The sequence below is a fragment of the Aquarana catesbeiana genome, linkage group LG09 (assembly GCF_042186555.1).
Source record: "Aquarana catesbeiana isolate 2022-GZ linkage group LG09, ASM4218655v1, whole genome shotgun sequence".
Classification (NCBI taxonomy): Eukaryota; Metazoa; Chordata; class Amphibia; order Anura; family Ranidae; genus Aquarana; species Aquarana catesbeiana.
The window spans coordinates 299,759,124-299,780,175 of NC_133332.1; the positions used below are offsets into that span (position 1 = coordinate 299,759,124).

General features: G+C 45.5%; 1 protein-coding gene across 1 annotated transcript in view; it reads left to right on the forward strand.

Moving 5' to 3' along the window:
* Window positions 1-21,052, forward strand: part of FNBP1 (formin binding protein 1) — a gene marked incomplete in the record, with an annotated part of 349,112 nt that overhangs the window by 197,318 nt on the left and 130,742 nt on the right. Inside the window, 2 exon segments of the mRNA XM_073600497.1 lie at window positions 10,006-10,068; window positions 17,086-17,190. Of these exon segments, the coding sequence (XP_073456598.1) occupies window positions 10,006-10,068; window positions 17,086-17,190 (168 nt within the window).

A 21,052-nucleotide genomic window follows, 5' to 3' on the forward strand; every position in this document is an offset into this window, starting at 1 on the left:
CTTCCTGTCAGCACATGTGCATTGTAGTAGAACATAATTGGTTCCTACAGCTGCTCGTCCCTTTCCCAGTCTGAATGCTTCTGTACTGGCAATTACAGGAGACTTATTTGAAGACAGATTAAAGGATAAGTACAGCCGAAGCTCATTTGGCTGTACTTCTTCTATGGATCACAGGAGTACAGTTCGTTCTGCACTCCTCCTGTGACCTGTTTTCAGCTGACAGCAGGCTAAAGGTGACGTCACAGAGACGGTCCTGGCTGGGGAAAGATTGCAACCATATGGTCGGGATCCACCAAGGAGCCTTGACCAACACCTGGTTCAGCCAACTGCTCCAGCCCCCTCCACAACCCAGTGCTCCAGTGTGCATGGTGGGGGGATTGAGCAGAGAACAGGGTCCGACAGTCACCAGCTCTCTGCTCAGAGTGGCGGGGAGAACTGAGTGATCAGTGGTGTTTGATCGCTCAGTTCACACCCTTAAGCCTCGTACACATGATCGGATTTTCCGCAGACAAAGCGTCTGACTTTTGTCTGAAGGGCGTTGGCCAGGAACTTGTCTTGCATACAAACGGCACACAATTGTCAGCCAACAAACACGAACGTAGTGACATTCTACGTGGTTTTTCAGCTCTTTAGCGCCACCCTTTGGGCACCTTCTGCTAATGTTGTGTTTGGTGAGCATTGATCCCGAGCATGCGTGTTACTACTTTGGACTTGTGTGACGGACTTGTGTACACACGATCAGAAAATCTGACAACAGACTGATGTGGGTGGAAAATTTATAAGCCTGCCATCCAACATTTGTCTGCAGAAAATGCGACAACAATTGTCCGATGGAGCGTACAAATGGTCGGATTTTAGGCCAACAGCCTGTCATCACACAATTCCCGTTGTGAAACCCGATCATGTGTATGAGGCTTAAGAGATGGCGGGGAACAGATGCTGCATCCACTTAGTTAAGTATGATTAAAAAATAAATAAATAAATAAAATAAGCCCATACTTCTTTTTAATTGTAGGCCATACATGGGTAAAATTCTGAAATGATTTGTAAATTGAAAACCGAAAATTTTGTGCGTTTTGTAATCTTTTTTTTTTTTTTTTTAAAGGTGTTTATTTTTGGATTTTTACAATGAAAATAATACAAAAACGATGAAATAATAAAAGAACCAATAATACAGACTGCTCTACATACATGTAGGTCATAGGTATTTAGATCCATGAAGATATAGCAGAAATCATGAAGTAGTACAGCTGTATAAAACAGTAATACCCCAACCAGAACAAAGTCGCACCATTCATACACACACCCATACACACATCTGTCACCCACGACCACCAGTAATACAGCATAATTCCGGCATGCCTTGTGGAATAAACTCTCATTAGAACGTATACAAATTTCCATCCACATTAAGATATATGTCAAGTAATGTTTGCTAAAAACACATCTCCTCGCCTCCTCACTGAGATAACTGCGAGGAGAGGACATCCCCCCAGAAGTCCCCTGAAACATCCAGCCATGGCTGCCAGATCTTGGTGAACTTCTTAGGGCATGCCCTACTCTTGTATATCAACTTAAATTTTGGGAGAGTCCCATGAACAATACGGAAGAAGGCTTGGGCTGAAGGGGGTTCAGTATCTTTCCAATGCTGTAAAATTGTCTTACGTGCATAAAACAATAAAATACGTATCAACATCCTAGCATAAGTGCGAGGAACACTATCATTTAGTACTCCCAGAAGTCCGACCTCTGGAGTTTGCGGCAGCGGTATATGTAGCTTACGGCTGAAAAAGGAAAAAACATCTTTCCAGAATGCTGTAAGTCCAGGACATGTCCAAAACATATGAAAGAAGTCAGCAGCAATCCTTTTACATCTAGCGCATGCAATATCTTGACCCAGTCCCATTGTAACCAACCTAGCGGGTGTATAATGTAAGTGATGTATAAACTTAAATTGTATCAGGACATCAGCTGTACTGATGATATCCTGAAAGCATATTTCCACTGCCTCCTCCCAGTCCTCTTCAGAAAGCTCAGGCATAATCCTTTGCCATTTACATTGAGAGTTCTGAAAAGGATCCGCGCCCATCACCTGAAGGCGCCCATAAAAGGTCGTCACAAGTTTGTTTATCTCTGGAAATGACAGAAGGTCCTCCATGGAGGATTCCTTGAGCTCTATGGTCAATGAGCCAAATTGTGTCTTGAAGGCATGTCGCAATAAAAGGTATTTGAAGAAGAATTTGTTTGCAATGCCATATTTAAATCTAATGGATTCAAAGGGCAGTAGTATATTGTCCTCAAAAATATGTGAGAGGTGTGTGATCCCAAAACGGGCCCACCACGCCGAATCTGGATGACCATAGAGCTCAGGAATATTCGGGTTCCGCCACAGAGGAGTCTGTGGCGAAGTATCGACTTGGGATTGTGTCAGTATCTTTCCCCCTTCCCTCCAGGCCATAAAGCAAACCTCAGCGGGAGAAAATCTGGAACCACCCTTTTTTTTGACCTATGTAGTTCGTCCTTCAAGGAGGTAGGGGATGCAAATAAAGATAATAGAAAAGCCGTGGACGGAGTTTGGGGATCAGAGTGCAACCAATCATGGATATAAGTGAGCTGGGAAGCGAGAAAATAGTTCCTTAAATTTGGGCAAGCCAATCCGCCTACAGGCTTGGCCGCTTGTAATGATGATTTGGCTATACGAGGTTGGCTACCGTTCCAAATGAAAGTAAACAGGGCAGAGTCAAGTTTTGCAAATAATTTTTTGGTAAGGAAAACCGGGGAGGCCCTAAAGCTATAGAGAAATTTTGGTAGAAAGATCATTTTAAATATGTTTATGCGACCAATTAAATTAAGGGGCAATGACGACCAGGTGTGGAATTTCTCCGTCATCTGTTGGACTATAGGGGTGACATTAAGTTCCTCGTACCTAGAAAGGTCAGTATGTATCTGGATACCAAGGTACTTAAGGGAGGGCGTCAGTTGAATGCATGACCTCTGTAGATAGTTGTAAGGGGAAGGGGGACCGATAGCCAAGGCCTGCGATTTTTCCCAGCCCACTCGGAGTCCTGAGACCGCACCAAACTCCTCCACCACCTGCATTAATTTAGTAAAAGAGCTTTCCCTTCCATCTAGATATACCAGGGCATCATCTGCGTATAAATAGATTTTTTCCTCCAACGGGCCCGAGCGGATGCCCCCAATCTCGGCCGTCTGCCACACAGCCAGAGCCAATGGCTCAATGGCTATTGCGAACAGCAGGGGAGAGAGAGGGCACCCCTGCCGAGTACCCCGTCCTAAGGAAAATGGTGCAGAGATATCCATGTCTGTACGAACCCTAGATCTTGGGTCTGCATATAGTAAGCGGACCCAGTGAATAAAAGTTGGGCCAATACCCATCCGTGCCATAGCTTCCCATAAAAAAGGCCAACTCACAGTATCAAAAGCTTTTAGTATATCTAGGGACAGAACTAGCCCAGGTCGCCCCGCACGTGCCGCCTCATGAACATGTAGGTACAACCTTCGGATATTATCAAATGTACTCCTGCCAGGCATGCAACTGGATTAATCTGGTGGTATAAGGGCGAGGATGACAGACTGGAGTCTAAGGGCGAGAATTTTTGCTAAGATCTTTACATCACCATTCAGAAGTGAAATAGGCCTGTAGGATCCGCAATGTTTACTATCCTTACCGGGTTTGGGTATAACCACAATAAGTGCTTCGTTTAAGGATTCAGGAAGCTTCCCTAACTTAAGGGAGTCTTGAAACAATTTGAGGAGCCTAGGAGCCAGTACCTCTGCATGCGCTTGGTACCACTCCGAAGGAAGCCCATCCAGGCCCGGAGCTTTATTAGAGGGAAGGAGGCTTATGGCCTTGGTGACCTCCTCCAGCGTGATGGGTTTGTCTAGGAGGGACTGCTGGGAGGTGTTGAGTACCGGGAGGTCAAGGGATTCAAAGAAGCCCATAAAGTCTGTCTCTGGAGGGATTTCCGTGCCCTTATATAATGTGGCATAGAAGTCTGCGAAGGTTTTATTAATAAATGCGTTGGATGTAATCGATCCGTCAGGTAAGTGAATTGCAGCAGTCGTGGTTCCCTGACAGTCCGCGTGAGCAAGATATGCCAGGAGCTTGCCATTTTTCCCACCATGTTCATGTATACGAGCTGAGAGGTACAACTGTTGCTTCCTGGTCAAGTCCACCAAGTGCAACTGCAGCGCCCGGTGGGCCTCAGTCAGCACGCCTCTGGTTTCATAGGAGGGGGCGCCCGCATGACGGGCACGAGCCTCCTCCAAAACCTTCCGAAGCTCATCTTGTGTCCTCCTCCCGGCAGATCTGTAGCTCTTGATTCTAGAAATATAGGAACCCCTTACCACGGCCCTAAAGGCATCCCAAACAGGACCCACAGGAGTGCGTTTTGTAATCTAATGGTTCTCCTTGGGGGTACCTGTGCGGGCGCCCCCCCGAGTCCAGCTTTTGCGTCCATAGACAAAGATCATTCATTGGATTAGATTGACAGCAGCGGGAGCCAATGACTGCGCTGCTATCTATCCAATCAGGACATGAGAAACAAATTGGGGATGGTGTGCTCGTTCCCAGCCGGAGAAAGACAGGGTTCAGGTAAGTAAAAGGGGGGCACTGGGGGGCTGGTACATGACAGGAGGCTTTTCACCTTAATGCATAGAATGGTTGTTTTTTTTTTTTATCAAAGGAGAAGTACAGCCAAAGCTCGTTTAGCTGTACTTCCCCCGTGGATCACAGCAGTGCAGTTAGTTCACGGCTGACGTCACACACAGGAGGTTGGGCAAGATCGCAGTGAACACAGGATCCGCCCACATGCCAGGACCGGCACCCGGCTCAGCGAGCCGATGAGAGCTTGATCCGGCAGCTCCCGCCCCTCCACCGCTCCAGTGAGTGGGGGGGGGGGGGGGGGGGGGGGCAGAGCAGGGAAATAACTTCTCCGCAGAACCTCGCTGAAAGATCTGAACAAATTAATGGGGTGGGCAACTACATGGCAAATGAGGTTTAATGTAGAAAAATGTAAAATAATGCATTTGGGTGGCAAAAATATGAATGCAATCTACTCACTAGGGGGAGAACCTCTGGGGGAATCTAGGATAGAAAAGGACCTGGCGGTCCTAGTAAATGATAGGCTCAGCAATGGAATGCAATTCCAAGCTACTGCTAACAAAGCAAACAGAATATTGGTATGCATTAAAAAAGGGATTAACTCCAGGGATAAAGCGATAATTCTCCCGCCCTACAAGACTCTGGTCTGGCCGCACCTGGAGTAGGCTGTCCAGTTCTGGGCACCAGTCCTCAGGAAGGATGTACTGGAAATGGAGCGAGTACAGAGAAGGGCAACAAAGTTAATAAAGGGTCTGGAGGATATTAGTTATGAGGAAAGGTTGCGAGCACTGAACTTATTCTCTCTGGAGAAGAAACGCTTAAGAGGGGATATGATTTCAATATACAAATACCGTACTGGTGACCCCACAATAGGAATAAAACTTTTTTGCAGAAGGGAGTTTAATAAGACACGTGGCCACTCATTAAAATTAGAAGAAAAGAGGTTTAACCTTAAACTACGTAGAGGGTTCTTTACTGTAAGAGCAGTAAGAATGTGGAATTCCCTTCCACAGGCGGTGGTCTCAGCGGGGAGCATCAATAGTTTGAAGAAACTATTAGATAAGCACCTGAACGACCGCAACATACAGGGATATACAATGTAATACTGACATATAATCACACACATAGGTTGGGCTTTATGGACTTGTGTCTTTTTTAAACCTCACCAACTATGTAACTATTTAACCAAATCTACCATTGTTATAATCTTCCAGCATGCCTGTAGTGTACAGAACGCTTGTCATTTGCCCTGCGGTCTTAAATAAACCTGCGCGGAACATAAACAGCCATAAAACCAGAACATGACTGCACACAAAGGCCTTGAATGAGCTTGTTGTGTGGTGACGGAGCAGAAAATCCCTTCCAGCAGCCAATCCATAATAAGGAGCTGCCTGTGACCGCATTGCGTCCGTCCGTACAGACATACCGATATCAGGGCTCAGGGCGTGCTTCTCCCTCTCTCTACTAATCTGAACAAATGACTGTGGATCTGTCCCCCTGCCAGCTCCCTAGCTGCAATGCCTTTTATGGACCCTCAGCCGAGGCTTTCCTCACTTTGAATGGCCTGACGGGCAAGGCTGGGGGTGGCTGTGATTAGAATGTACATGAAGCTGCTCCCAATTATCCCTTTACATTGGAAAAGATGCCTTCATTTCCCCTCCGATCCTCTCACCGTCCCTTCCAGTCGTCTGTCATGTGCCGGATTATTCAGCGTTTACACTCTGAATATGGGCTAGGCTAAGCTTGGAAAAATATGCAGGCAGACGTCCCAATTCTTTATTAGGAATTCCTCTAATAATACAGAGGAGCAAAGAGCTGGTCGAGGCGAAAGCTACTGTTATTTCATTTGCTTTGGATCACTTTGAGGGGACCTGCTTTATGAAATAATTACCCCCCCCCCCCATTATTAATATGGAACAAAAGCTGAACAATAAAGTATAGTTCACCTAAAGCATAAATTCCAGGCTAATGGCTAAAATACACAGATGATGCCAAATGATTTGCGTGTCAATTTGCAGTGTCTGTCCAGTCCTGATATTTACACAGCTCTGCCCCACAGAAAGAAAATTGCTTGATTCCTCCTTTGACAGGTTCAGTGTTAAAGCGGGGTTCCACCCAAATTGTGAACAATATCTGTATGTATTCTCTTCCTTGCCTAGATGCTGACATGCCGTTTAAAAAAATTTAAATCGCCGTAATTACCTTTTATTTTTCTATTCTTCTTTGCACTTCCTGGTTCTCCTCCCGTGGGAGTAGGCGTGTTTCTAGCCTCTCCCAGACTCCTGGGAGCTAGTCTCAGGCTTCCCAGGATGCCACTGAGCATGTGCGGGAACGAGCGGTGAATGCTGGGAGCACAGCATTCACCACATCCAGGAAATAAATGCTTGTGGGCTTCAAATGCCCACAATGAAGATGGAAACCGCCTGCAGTGAATAATATAAGTTATTCTTTCCGACGAAATCTGACACAGGCGGACATATTACACACAATATGTGAGTATGTAATGCTGAGAAGAAAAGTTTGTGAATGAACTCAAAAAAAAAAAAAAAAACGATAGATAGGTGGACCCCCGCTTTAACCACTTCAATGCCAGGCACTTTTACCCCCTTCCTGCCCAGGCCAATTTTCAGCTTTCAGAGCTGTCACAACTTTGAATGACAATTGTGCATAAAATGCAACACTGTATTTATAAATCAAATCCTTTTTATTATTTTATATGAAAACAACATTGACACAATACAGACAAAACCATAAAAATAGAAATCCCACCAACGTAAACCCCCCCCCCCAAAAAATAAAAAACTGTATTCATATCATTTTATTCACACAAATCTTTCTTTTGGTGGTATTTAATCACCACTGGGTTTTTTAATTTTTGCTAAATAAATGAAAAAAGACCAAACATTTTGGAAAAAAACACACGCTTTTCTTTGTTTCTGTTATAAAATTTTGCAAAGAAACAACCTTTCTTCATAAATTTAGGCCAACATGTATTCTGCCACAATTTTTTTAGTGAAAATAACCCAAATCCGTGTATTATTATATTATTATTTAGTCTGTAGGAAAGTTATAGAGTCCACAAACTATGGTGTATATACTGTGTGTATATATATATATATATATATATATATATATATATATATATATATATGAAAATTGATCAATCCAGATATACTGACACTCTCATTTTGTGAGGTCCAAAAATGTCAGGACAGTACAAATATCCCCCAAATGACCCCTTTTTGGAAAGAAGACAGTCCAAGGTATAGAGTAAGGCATGGCAAATTTGGAAAACGTAGAAATAGCAAAAAAAGATGAAAAAGATTTTTACATGCTGTCACCAGTGCAGTACAGAGTCATCATAGAACTGGTGTGGGTGTGATCGGGGACACTGACTGGTGACGGTACAAAAAAAAAAAAAAATTAATAATTTTATTTTTTATTATATTTTTTACAATTTTTTTTAACACACTTTGATCAGAGCAAAATAATTTTACCATAGTAATGCTGTAGTGATCAGTATTTTACACAATATCTTTGCAAGCGTTTTACTGAATGAAATTGATTCATTCAGTTTGTTTTGTTGCGTACACGAGGGATGACTTGAAAGGAAGCCATTCATTGTTTACAACTGCCATGTGACCTGCTGTGATAGGTTACAGCGGTCACATGGAGTCCGGAGGATGCAGCCAGTTAAAGATCATGGCGCGATTCGGGAGGACGTCATATGACGTCCACCCAGATCGACAAGAGGCCAGCCCTGTTGTCGTTTGCCCATAGGCTGGATGGGAACCAGTTTATGGGGGAACCCCTCCAGCTGCACTATTGTATTCTGACAGCAGGAGGTTTCCCAGTTGTCAGAATACAATGATCACTGCTGGCAGCTATAGCCACTGGCAGTGATCAAACAAAAAAATAAATGACAGGCTGGTTATACTGTAGCCTGCCAATAGGTGGATCGAAATTTGTCTGATTCCTGTTCAACTGACTGAATTTTGATCCTTCTATGGCCAGCTTTAAATTCTTTACTTTCAACTTAAAGACTAGATTGTGAAAGAGCAGCAGGAGACTGATGAGGTCATGCCTCTGCTCACCCTGCATTCTCTTCCTGTTAGCATGATGTTTGTCTCAACATATTTTCATGCAAAAGAACTATAGGCTAATGTCAGAACTTTAATTTGCTTTGTGCAGTTTGCTTTTTGCATAATGTGAGGTCCAGGTCTGTGTTAAAGGAAGTACCTCTGCAGATTCAATTTAAAAAGGGAAAAAAATGTTTTGCATGGCATTTTACTTCAAGTTCTGGGTATCATGGCTGCTAGGTGGGCAGTTTTCTGGTTTAAATCCCAGCTAGAACACGGTCCGCATGGAGTTCACCTGTTCTTCTACTGTTCATGTTAGTTTCCTCCAGGTGCCCGAATTTTCTTCCACAATCCAGGGGTTTATAAAAGGGGGTTGTGAGCCCCTTTAGGGTGACTAACTGATGTGAATGGTTCTAAGTACTCTTTAGCAGATTTTTTTCTGTTGGCTGTAAGTTGGGGAGACTTCCCCTCACTTCCTGTCCAGGTGACATAACAGGAAGTGAGGAAAATTGGGACACAGTAATAAAAACTTGATGAAGATTCTAAACCCCCCCCCCCCCCCTCACACTAGGAAAAAAAAATCTGAAGTTACACTTTAAAGACAGGTTTATTTTGGCCGTGACACGTTCAGAAACAGATATTTACCCATCCTCCCTCCCTGTGTACAACAAGGAACAAAGCAGAAGATAGAAGAACAGAAATAAGGATGTGAAGCAATGTGAAATGCAGCTTCATAATGAAAGGAGAAAACAAGGAGAGCACACAGCAGGGAAATAAAGGGGAGCTAGAAGTGGGTCCCCTAAATATGTTACAGAGGCACTGAAGTGCCATCGCTATATGTGCCCCTGAGCTTTCACCCAGGGTGAATACTGGGTCAGGGCCCTCATCTCTGTTGGTGTAGGGGGGGGGGGGGCAAGATGCAGCATAAATAGTGTGCATGAGCCCTATTGTCACTCAGCTGGGGGCTCCATGTACTTTATCAGAATGTACTCAATAATCAAGTGTAATAATATTCACTGATGAGCCATAGGGCAGCCATCTTTTTTGTCTTTGTAGGATGGATTCCTATTAATAGCATGCACCATTGTAGTGACAGTCCGGGGGTCATCTTTTATCCTTTACCATGGCAGAGATCATGTTTGATCTGCTCTATATATCATCACAACAATGGGCTTCCTTCTATGATCTCTGATGTTTTATGAATCAGAATGTTATATGTCCAGAATGTATGTTATTCTTATTACATTTCCTCTGTTTTTTTGTAGTTTGCTGTAACAATTGTCTCCTCTTTTCCTCCCGCAGAACTTCCATGAAGGTCGCAAGGCACAGCAGCACATTGAGACCTGCTGGAAACAGCTTGAATCGGTAAGAAAGGGAGGAGAGGTCAGCGCTGGGGCCCAGGGGTCACATGAATCTCCCTGAGGGCGGGGAGGCTCTAATGACAACTATAATTGCTGGTCATCCAGGCCAGGGCTTGACAAATTTGCTTCGAACCTAGGAGCCAGCTAAAAAACTATGTTTTTAACTTCTTGCCTATTGGGAACTTTTACCCCCTTCCTGCCCAGGCCAGTTTTCAGCTTTCAGCACTGACACATTTTGAATGACGATTGCACGGTCATGCAACACTGTAGCCATATGACATTTTTATCATTTTTTTCCCCTACAAATAGAGTATTTAATCACTGCTAGGTTTTTTATTTTTTTTTTCAAAGCAACCGAATAAAGACTGGAAATTTAAAAAAAAAAACACCTTTTTTCTTCATTTGTGTTATAAAATTTAGCAATTAAGTAATTTTTCTTCTTCGCTGATGAGGCTGCATTAATGGACACAGATGAGGCTACACTGATGGCCACTGATGAGGCTGCACTGAGGGGCACTGATATGCTGCATTGATGGTCACTGATGGGGCTACACTAATGATCAGTGCCCTGATTATGAGTGTAAATGTCCCCTGTCACAGGATAGCCAGTTATTGGCTTTCCTTTCCTCACACTGTGACAGTGCTGAGGAAAGGAAATTCTGTTAACCAGCATTGGTTTAACTGTTGTGATTGGAAATACCTGATCATATGGTAATGGGCCACTGCGATTTGCCCTTTACCTTGATCACAGAGCATGCCCGATGAGTGCCCCTGCGGGTGTGGAGCATGTCAATAGATGCCTTCCCAGAACTGGACGACTGCATTGTAGCCATCTTTCAACTATAGCGTGGTCGGCAAGTGGTGGACGGCTGACAAAAGCCCAGGCGCCAGGACGCAGTTTCTAGTCGCCATGGCACCCTGGCTTCTGGGATTTAACTAAGGGCCCAGTTACACCATATACATTGGGCTGCATTGGGCATCCTTGACCAACACAGTCCCATCACATTTGCAAGGCAATTTGCTTTGAGCTTTATGAGTTCATTTCACACCACTGTGCTGTGATGGTGTGCACAGAAAAATAGTGGCACTACTGTACTTTTTTCAGCAGTGTGTTGCGACCCACTACACTGTGGTGCGTAAAGATGAATGCAATGTCACTTTGTGACATTATAATAAAGTTGAAAAAAAAGTAAACAGTGCAATGCATCATTACAACGTACTGGCGCTGCTACCTTCACAGTGCACACCGGTGTGATATTACGTACCAGTTGTGTGAATGAGCCCTAAGGGTAATCATATGAAAATCAAATGTGCCAAAGTCGATCGATGGATCAACTTGGGTACAACCAGCCTGCCCATAGATAGATCGAATCTCGGACAGTCCCTGCTGAACCATCTGATATTCAATCCATCTATGGCTGGCTTAAGACTTAATTTTACATCTGCGCATACCATTCATGAAATGTGCGAGAAATGTGTTATGCCCCGTACACACGGTCGGACTTTGTTCGGACATTCCGACAACAAAATCCTAGGATTTTTTCCGACGGATGTTGGCTCAAACTTGTCTTGCATACACATGGTCACACAGAGTTGTCGGAAAATCCGATCGTTCTAAACGCGGTGACGTAAAACACGTACGTCGGGACTATAAACGGGGCAGTGGCCAATAGCGTTCATCTCTTTATTTATTCTGAGCATGCGTGGCACTTTGTCCGTCGGATTTGTGTACACACGATCGGAATTTCTGACAACGGATTTTGTTGTCGGACAAACGTGCAAGGCTCTATGCCCAAAAAAGGTGCAGAAGCTTCTTTGGCGCGTTTGTTGCATTTTGCGCAAAAAAAAGTGTGGTCATGCGACGCGGAGTTGTGAATGGGGCCTTAGTGCTGTGCAGTGAACTAAAGCATTGCCTCTTGCTCTCCCAGCTTATAAAAAAAACAGCATTCTTGGACTTAGATTAGCTGTATTTAAAGTGGTTGTAATCCCTTACATATACCCTGTGAAGTCACTATCCTCAGGTGATACTCAGAGATGAAAAAAATCATCCCACATAAGTTGTACCTGTTTATCTATAGCTGTGTGCCCTCTACATCTATTCAAAGTGCAGAATTTACATAGGATCTCTTTGCTCTGAAAATCAGGGGGTGGAGAGCTGAAGTTATGCTCTGCTGAGCTCAGTGAGAGCAGATTAGAGGGAAAGGACACACCCCTCTTCATACAGCACACAGGAACAGAGCTGAGGCTGTCAATCACAGACTGTGTGCTGGAGCTTTCTCCCCTGTCACCTTTTTTCTCTTGGTGTCAGGCAAACATGTCAAAAGGGGCTCATGCTGATAGCAGAGGAATGAGGGAGCAGACAGAAATAATACTTTGTGCTCTTGATTGAGACAAGTTCTCACTATAGAGGGATATGCTTTGTTCATATTTCTGAGATTTACAACCGCTTTTAACTTTTTTTCTTTTTTTTTTTTAAACACTTTTTATGTATACATGGCTTTTTTTTATAGTGGTGCACCAAAATAAAAAATTCCGGTGCCAAAACCAAAACCAAAAATTCAGGATGCACTTGGTCGAAACCAAAACATTTTTTTTATAAATAATTATATTATGTTCAAATTTTTTATGAAGATCATTAATTTAAAGGAGTTGTAAAGTCTCAAGGTTTTTCACCTTAATGCATTCTATGCATTAAGGTGAAAACATTCTGTGCTGTAGCAGCCCACCGAGCCCCCATTTTACTTGCCTGAACCTGATCTTTTCAGCGACGAGAACGAGCCCAGCCGCTGTCTCGGGTCTTCATTAGCTCCCGCTGCTGTCAATCAAATCCAGTGATGGTGGGGCCGAGTCCTGCTGTCTGTGTCAATGGACGCAGCAGTGTGGATTGGGAGCGCGCCTGCATGGGTGCCCCCATGGAAAGCGTCTCTCCGTGGGGGCACCTGATGAAAGGGAGGAGCCAGAAGCACCGCTGGGACACCCTCAGAAAAGGAGAATTGGGGCCGCTCTGTGCAAAACACTTGCACAGAGCAGGTAAGTATGACACGTTTATTACTTTACAAAAAATAAAGAACCCTTAGACCCCTTTCACACTGAGGAAGTTTTCAGGCGTTTTAGCGCTAAAAATAGCCCCTGAAAACTGCCTCTCAGGCCAGCCCAGTGTGAAAGCCCGAGTACTTTCACACTGGGGCGGTGTGCTTGCAGGACGGGAAAAAAAAGTCCTGCAAGCAGCGTCTTTGGGCGGTGTGGGAGCAGTGAATGCACCGCTCCCAAACCGCCCCTGCCCATTGGAATGAATGGGCACTGCTTCCAAAGTGCCTGAAAAGTGCTTTGGAGGCGCCGCATCATGGAGGCTTTTAACCTCCTTTTAACCCCTTCTTGGGGGGTTAAAAGCGCCCCGCTACTGCCAGAAAAGCGGTGCCAAAACGCTGCTAAAATGAGCTTTACAGCTAACATCGGCACCACCCCAGTGTATAAGTAGCCTTACAATCACTTTAAATGAATATAAATTTATTGTCAGCCATTACCGGCACCTTTTGAAGCAGGGTTAAAAATCCTGCTTGCTGCATTTTTTGGTGTATATTTGGTCAGCACGTCCCTATTGAAATGCATTGAAAACGCAGCAAGAACGCATCAAAAATGCACCATGTTGTGTTTTTGATGCATTTTTTGAGCCACATGACCTATGAAAAACACACCCTAAGCACGGTAAAATCGTGACAAATTTGTGGTAAAATCGCTTTCAGCACATTGCTGAAAACAGTATTTTTCGGCCGATCGGTTTCGGCGGCCGAAATTTCGTTGCATCACAATTTTTTTATTTGTTTGGAGTTTGGCTTTGAAGAAAGGGTGATAGCATGCACTTCCGAGTCTTGGATGTCTTTTAGCAGGGACAGCTGATTACTCGCATCCTGTCATTCCCCGTGAGAGATCTGGCTGAGAATCACCATGCTTTAACCCAATAAGGCAGATTAAGTTAAATGCATTACGAAAATGCGGAAAACATGGCCTGCTCTGGACATATGGTGAATAGGTTTGAGGAAGTCAGTTGTGGTCTCTCTATAAGCTAATATACATCTGCCATATTTGTGTATTGAGCGCTCTGCGGGTAGACGGGTGTTATGCCGGGTGAAATAAACTAAACTAGACTCCAGTTACAGACCTGATCTGACCGCTTGTCTGACAGTCTGCAGAGAGCGAGTGCAGAATTGTTTGTACTATTTTGGTGACAGCACTTCCTCCAGAAGCCATTTCCGGCACTGACAAGTAGATACGGTCTTTTTCTCGAAGCCTCTGTTTGTGTCTGTTTGTGTTACAGTCGCTCGGTGATTTCATAAACCAGAACATCCCCCCCCCCCCCCCCCCCCCACACCATAAAAATGAAATCATGCAAATGAAATCTATGTCTAGAATTTGTGTAAATATAAAAATAAATTATACTTATAGAACGCCACCTAAAATAGTTGCATTTTTGGACCAGGAAGGAATTATCACCAATTTCGTAAGCATTTGTCTTCTCCAGCTGAAGCAATGTCATATTTCATGCACTATAAAGATGAGCAGCTGTAAGTGACCCCGCACGGTTGGAGCTGCCTTTTCTTTTTCTATACATGGCTCATTTTGGCAGCAGTTCTCAAGTGGGAATCCACAGCCATGCTCTACATTGGCCTACAAATTGGCAAGTGTTTACTCTTGTCAAAACTGGGACACTCATTGGAATAGAGCCTTTGGTTACTACTATAGTGTAATGCAGTGTTTCTCAACTTCAGTCCTCAAGGCGCCCCAACAGGTCATGATTTCAGGCTTTCCATTAGTTTGCACAGGTGATTTGATCAGTTTCACTGCCTTAGTAATTACCACATCCTTTTCATCTGAGGGAAATCCTGAAAACATGACCTGTTGGGGCGCCTTGAGGACCGGAGTTGAGAAACACTGGTGTAATGGACAAGCTGCCATTCAGGTGCTACACTGGCGGCAGTACAGGAAAGAAACATTTCATGATTAGCCAAATCTTTTACTTAATTCTGTTGAAAAGCAGATACAGCACTGGGGTCCCCAACTCCCGGGCTGTGGATCGGTGACGGTCCACGGCCTGCTGCTGACCAGGCCACACAGCGGGAGATGAGCGGCGACTGCAGTCTGCACAGAGCTATCAGGACCGCTCACCTCCTGCTGTGCGGCCATGCCTGTGTGTTTTCTCCTGGCTCCTCCACCCACCCCCCACCGAAAATGTCATCCAATCAGCAGGGCAGGGGGCGGGAGGAGCTTCAGATTGGAATGGAGAGCTCCTCTCACCCCCTGCCCTGCTGATAGAATGGCATTGTCAGGTGGATGAGGGAGCTGGGAGAGGCCACAGACTGATCGCAGCCTGTGCCCTGCCAAAGGTACGAGACCTGTGCAGGGGAGGCAGAGATCAGAATAGGGAAGAGTGATGTTAGAGAGGAAGAGGGGGGGACTGCAGGGGCACTGTGATGGGCAGACAGCAGGGGCACTGTGATGGGCAGACAGCAGGGGCACTGTGATGGGCAGACAGCAGGGGCACTGTGATGGGCAGACAGCAGGGGCACTGTGATGGAGGAGGCTGTGATTGCTAGGATCACTGTAATATAAGTGCACTGCACTGTAATATAAAGGGCCCTGCAGTGTAAAGGGGCACTGTAATTATTACAGTGCAGTCCCCTTTATATCACAGTGCCCCCTTTACAGTGCAGTCCCCTTTACATCACAGCCCCCCCCCCCTTTACAGTGCAGTCCCCTTTACATGACAGTGTGCCCTTTACATCACAGCCCCCCTTTACATTACAGCCCCCCTTTACAGAGCAGGCCCCCTTTACATTGCAGTGCCCCCTTTACACAGCAGGCTCCATTACATTAATGTAAAGTGGACTGTACTGTAAAGGGGCACTGTGATGTGAAGGGGCACTGAGGACACTGATATAAAGGTGGGGGGGGTCTGTGCTGTAAAGTGGGGGGCTGAGGACAGACTCCGTGAATATCCTCTACCCCACCTCCCCCTGGGAACATTGGCTGCCGTGAAACTGGTCCCTGGTGCCAAAAAGGTTGGGGATCACTGCTGTAGAGCTTCAAGTAAAAACAAGTAATTATTTAAAGTGTTGGTTATAATTGTCAGGCTGTTTTTCATTTCCTAAAGAGAATCTGTCAGCAATAGGCATTTGTAAGAATCTGAATCCTCCATCTTTATTTGGTGTGATAGTACAGCCTTATCTCTCAGGGATAGATGTGTGTGCTGTTATTCACTTGTTATTGTCTGCTCCCGGTGGGGGAAGCCATCCCTGCTGGGAGAAGGCAGTGAGTATCCCTAGCGGCTATAGCAGCCTCTAGCAATAATCGCAAGAGAATCTGGCAGGCTGGTTGTACCAACTTGGTACATGCAGTCTGCCCATTAATGGTTCAGATCTCACCTGGTTCCTGCTGAACCGGCCGAGATTCCAACCTGTGAATGGCTGGCCTAACTCGCTTTTGGGAGTTAAGTTTGGCTTTAACCAAATGATCAACGTGCCGCCACCGGTCATGCACCCTTGCAGCAGCCTGTTCCCAGAATCGCATTTATCTTTGCTTACGTTTTCATCACCTTCCGTCACATTTTCGGAATCTGTTCCACGGGTACCATGGGTTGCAGGAAATAAATCACAGATAGTGCTGACAGGGGGATTCCTCCTGCCGAGTAGTAGTCTGCTCCCGGTGGGAGCTGGCGGGAAAGCCATCAAAACTGGGAGAACACAGCGATTATCACTACTGGCTATAGCAGCCGCTAGTGATAATTGCAAGGGAATCCGGCAAGCTGGTTGTACACAAGTTGATTGATCGATCAACTTTGTACCTTTAGCCTGCCCATTAACGGTTCAAATCTCAGCCGGTTCTTGCTGATTTGAACCTTGTATGGCCAGCCTTAGGATGTATTGTCTACTTGCACTTTTTCTTTGTAGAATAGAAAAAAGAAAGTGTTGTCATGTTTTCTGCATTCAGGTAGGTCTAACTTTTTTTTTTCCCTTTTCGTTTAAAGAGTAAAAGAAGATTTGAGAGGGATTGTAAGGAAGCTGATCGGGCGCAGCAACATTTTGAAAAGATGGATGCTGACATCAACGTGACAAAAGCAGATGTGGAAAAAGTAAGTGAGATGGTTAATAGACATGACTTTTTCTTCATAGGTCAGTCCACCCAAAACGGATCTATAAAGTTTATTTTCCCTTTATTCCTGTTCACTTGTCAGCTGTAACATTTTGGATATTTTATCACTTGACAATAGTCACCAGGACAAATAGAGAGGGACATTTTCCGCAACAGGGATACAGACAGCAGTAAAAACCTGACAGGGGTTCAAAACTACTTTTGGTTTTGGATAGAGAGGGATGCTATTGGCTTTGCCTTGACTGTGCTGCTTAGATTGGTGTATTTGTGTCCCAGTTGTGCACAGTTGTCATAGGCATTACAAGGGGGTCAACAATCTCCATGTTTGGTTTTAATGTCATGTAGAAAATAAAAAGCACAACAAGAGAAGTGAAAATGTCCAAATAGGGCTGAAAATGGTGGAGTTCCCCCAAGACTAAGGAGCACGTGGATGACTTAGTCTTCTAGACTCAACTTGTAACTGAAATGCCACTTTTGGGCAAAATTGTCCTATAAATTGTGTTTAGAGCTTTTTTCAGCATCATATATGTCTGATATCAGCTTGTAGTTTCTAGGTATGGGGCATACTGAAGCCAGCCATAGATGGTTTGAATCTCGGCTGAATCAGCAGGGATCAGAGGAGGTTCGAACCATGTATGGGCTGCCTGAATGAATCCATCAATTGACTTGGGTACAACCAGCATGTCAGTTTTTGGCAAGTGATTATTGCCTGCGGCAGGGATGGCTCTGATGAACATGAATGAATTCTGGATAGCCGCACTCATAGATTAGCCTTGTATGTTTATTTAAAGGGTGCACATCAAATTCAAAAAATCACAGCAGACAGGAGAGAGCTGACGTTTCGCACTAATGTAAGTGCTTACTCATAGCTAACAATCATACAGCAGGAAATCAAAAAATTACTATTGCTAGGTGTTGAAACACATGTAGCTAAATGATTAAGTGATTAGGTGATCAAGTGGTGACTCTGGCTCTTAATGAGCACAAATGTGAAAAAGATTTATGATTGGCAGGGATGGCTCCTAGGAGAATCCAATAGCTCTGTTAGAGGGAATCCCCCATCAACACTGACCCAAGCAATTTTCTTTGCTGTAACCCGTGGTTGCGGGAAAGAAAATAGCATCTATGCCCCGCCTTAGAGAAGGGCTCATACAGCGCAAGAGACAGGAGCTGATAGTAACATATACTTTTCCAGTATATAGTATGTATCTAAAAATCACATTGGAATATCTTAGTGTTCAGTAATATGTACTTTTTTCCATGCTGTAAAGTACCCAGTAACACTCTGTAGTAGGGTTGCACCAATGCTAGTACTGGTACCGGTACCGAGTATTTGCACAAGTATCAGTACTCGTGCAAATGCACCAATACCTAAAACCGGTCATTTCAGGCTTGGCTCTTTGAGCTGTCAGTGGGTCTCCCCAGTGTTAAAGAAGTCCGGTAATTGGAGCTGTCAAAAAAAAAAAGCAGCCGCAATGTTTATTACCAACATTGCTCAGCCCTGAAACACTAAAATAAAAAGAAACATTGGGGTTGATTTACTAAAGGCAAATCCACTTTGCACTGCAAGTGCACTTGGAAGTGCAGTCACTGTAGATCTGAGGGGAAGATGTGAAATGAGGGGAAGCTCTGCTGATTTTATCATCCAATCATGTAAAAGCAAAAATGCTGTTTTTTATTTTCCTTGCATGTCACCCTCAGATCTACAGCGACTGCACTTCCAAGTGCACTTGTAGTGCAAAATGGGTTTGCCTTTAGTAAATAAACCCCATTGTTTCTTTTGTATATTTCTGTTTCTTCATCTGCAGACAGGGCCGGACTGGGAATAACATCCAGCCCTGGAAAAAATTTCATACCAGCCCCACAGCATTATTATACCACCGCAACAGCATAACGTCATTGATTTCTTGTTCATGAAAGGGAAAACCATAAAATGCACATTTGAAGAGTGTATTATATATAGATAAGACGGATATGAAATCACATAGGGCTTTATATATATATATATATATATATATATATATATATATATATATATATATATATATATATATATATATATATATATATATATATATAAGCAAATTCCAGTTAAAAGTGGTAAGTGATCAATCATCAAGGGGGACCCCAGGAACTCAGAACGTGGGGGGGGGGGGGGACCACCTTCCGCAGAAAGAATACACTAAGGTAAGGGGGGGTGGGTTACTGATATAAGGCTGTGCTTTATATCGGTGCCCCCTTACATTATCGTATTCACTCCCCCCTTACATCAGTGACCCCCCCTTCAGACTGGCCTAGCGGTGCTGTCACTGACCTCCTCTCAGGTGCACCGTCCCGGCGGTGCTCCCACTCTTGACTCCTCTGCAGACTCCCTCAGAGACTGCAGACATGATACAGGAGATGGTCAGAGACTGCAGACATGATACAGGAGCTCAATGCAGCCTCACCAGTGCCCATCAAATGCAGCCTCACCAGAGCCCATCAAATGCAGCCTCATCAGTACCAATCAAATGCAGCCTCATCAGTACCAATCAAATGCAGCCTCACTGTGCCCATCAATGCAGCCTTACTGTGCCCATCAATGCAGCCTCACTGTGCCCATCAATGCAGCCTCACTGTGCCCATCAAATGCAGTCTCACTGTGCCCAGGAATGCAGCTTCACTGTGCCCATCATTGCAGCCCCTCCTGTGCCCCATGGCCCAGTCAGCAGTCCCTGTCTGTGGGAAGGTGTGTTGTTGATGCTCGGTACGGTACCTTGCATGCCAGCAGAATATCCATGATGGCCAACAGCAGGCAGGGTCTGTTCTCGTTTTGGATGGGGACAGTGCTCCTTCCAGAGGATCTGTTTGCTGTGAGATGGAGTGGTCCCTGGCCACCTGCACCTTCAGCCATCCTCATTTTCCGGCCCCAGTCAGCCTGTCCTCTGGTCCTGGGGAAGTGGAGAGCACTGGGTGGGAGCTGGAAAGAAGGGGGAGCAGAGAGTACTGGCGGGGTTGGAGAGCACATGGGTGGGGGCAAAGAGCAGGGGGGAGTGGAGATCACAGGAATGGGGAGCGGAGAGCGCTGGGGGGGGGGACTTGAGAGCACTGGGGGTCCAAAAAGAACAGAGGTGGAGAGCACTGTGGGGGCTAAGAGTGTGGGGTGGCAAAGAGCACTGGGGGAGGGGCAGAAAAACAGGGGTGGAGAGCACTGGGGAGTGGAGAGCAATGGGGGGAGCTTGAAAGCACCAGTGGGGGAGGGGCAGAAAAACAGGGGATGGAGAGCACTGGGGGGTACAAAGAGCAGGGGGGAGTGGAGAGCAATGGGGGGAGCTTGAAAGCACCAGTGGGGGCCAGAAAGAACAGGGGTGGAAAGCACGGGGGACTGGAGAGCACTGGCGGGGGTTGGAGAGCACATGGGTGGGGGCAAAATGCAGGGGGGAGTGGAGAGTACAGGGGTGGGGAGAGGAGAGTGCTGGGGGGGAAGCTTGAGAGCACTGGAGGGGGAGCCAAAAAAAAACAGGGGTGGAGAGCACGGGGGCAAAGAGCATGGGGGGGCTGGAGAGCGATGGGTGGAGCTTGAGAGCACCAGGGGGGACCGAAAACAGGGGTGCGGAGTATGGGGGGCTGGAGAGCACTGTGGGGGGCGGAGAGGACTGGGGTGGGGGCTGGAGAGTGATGGGGAGAGCTGAAGAGCACTGGGGGGGGGAGAAAGAACAGGGGTGGAGAGCACTGGGGGAGTGAAGAGCACTGGGATGGTGGCTAGAGTAGGATGGGGAGAGCTGGAGAGCAGGGGGGGCAGAAAAAACACGGGTGGAGAGAACTGTGAGGGGGGGGGGGCTGGAGAGTGTGGTGAGGGGAGG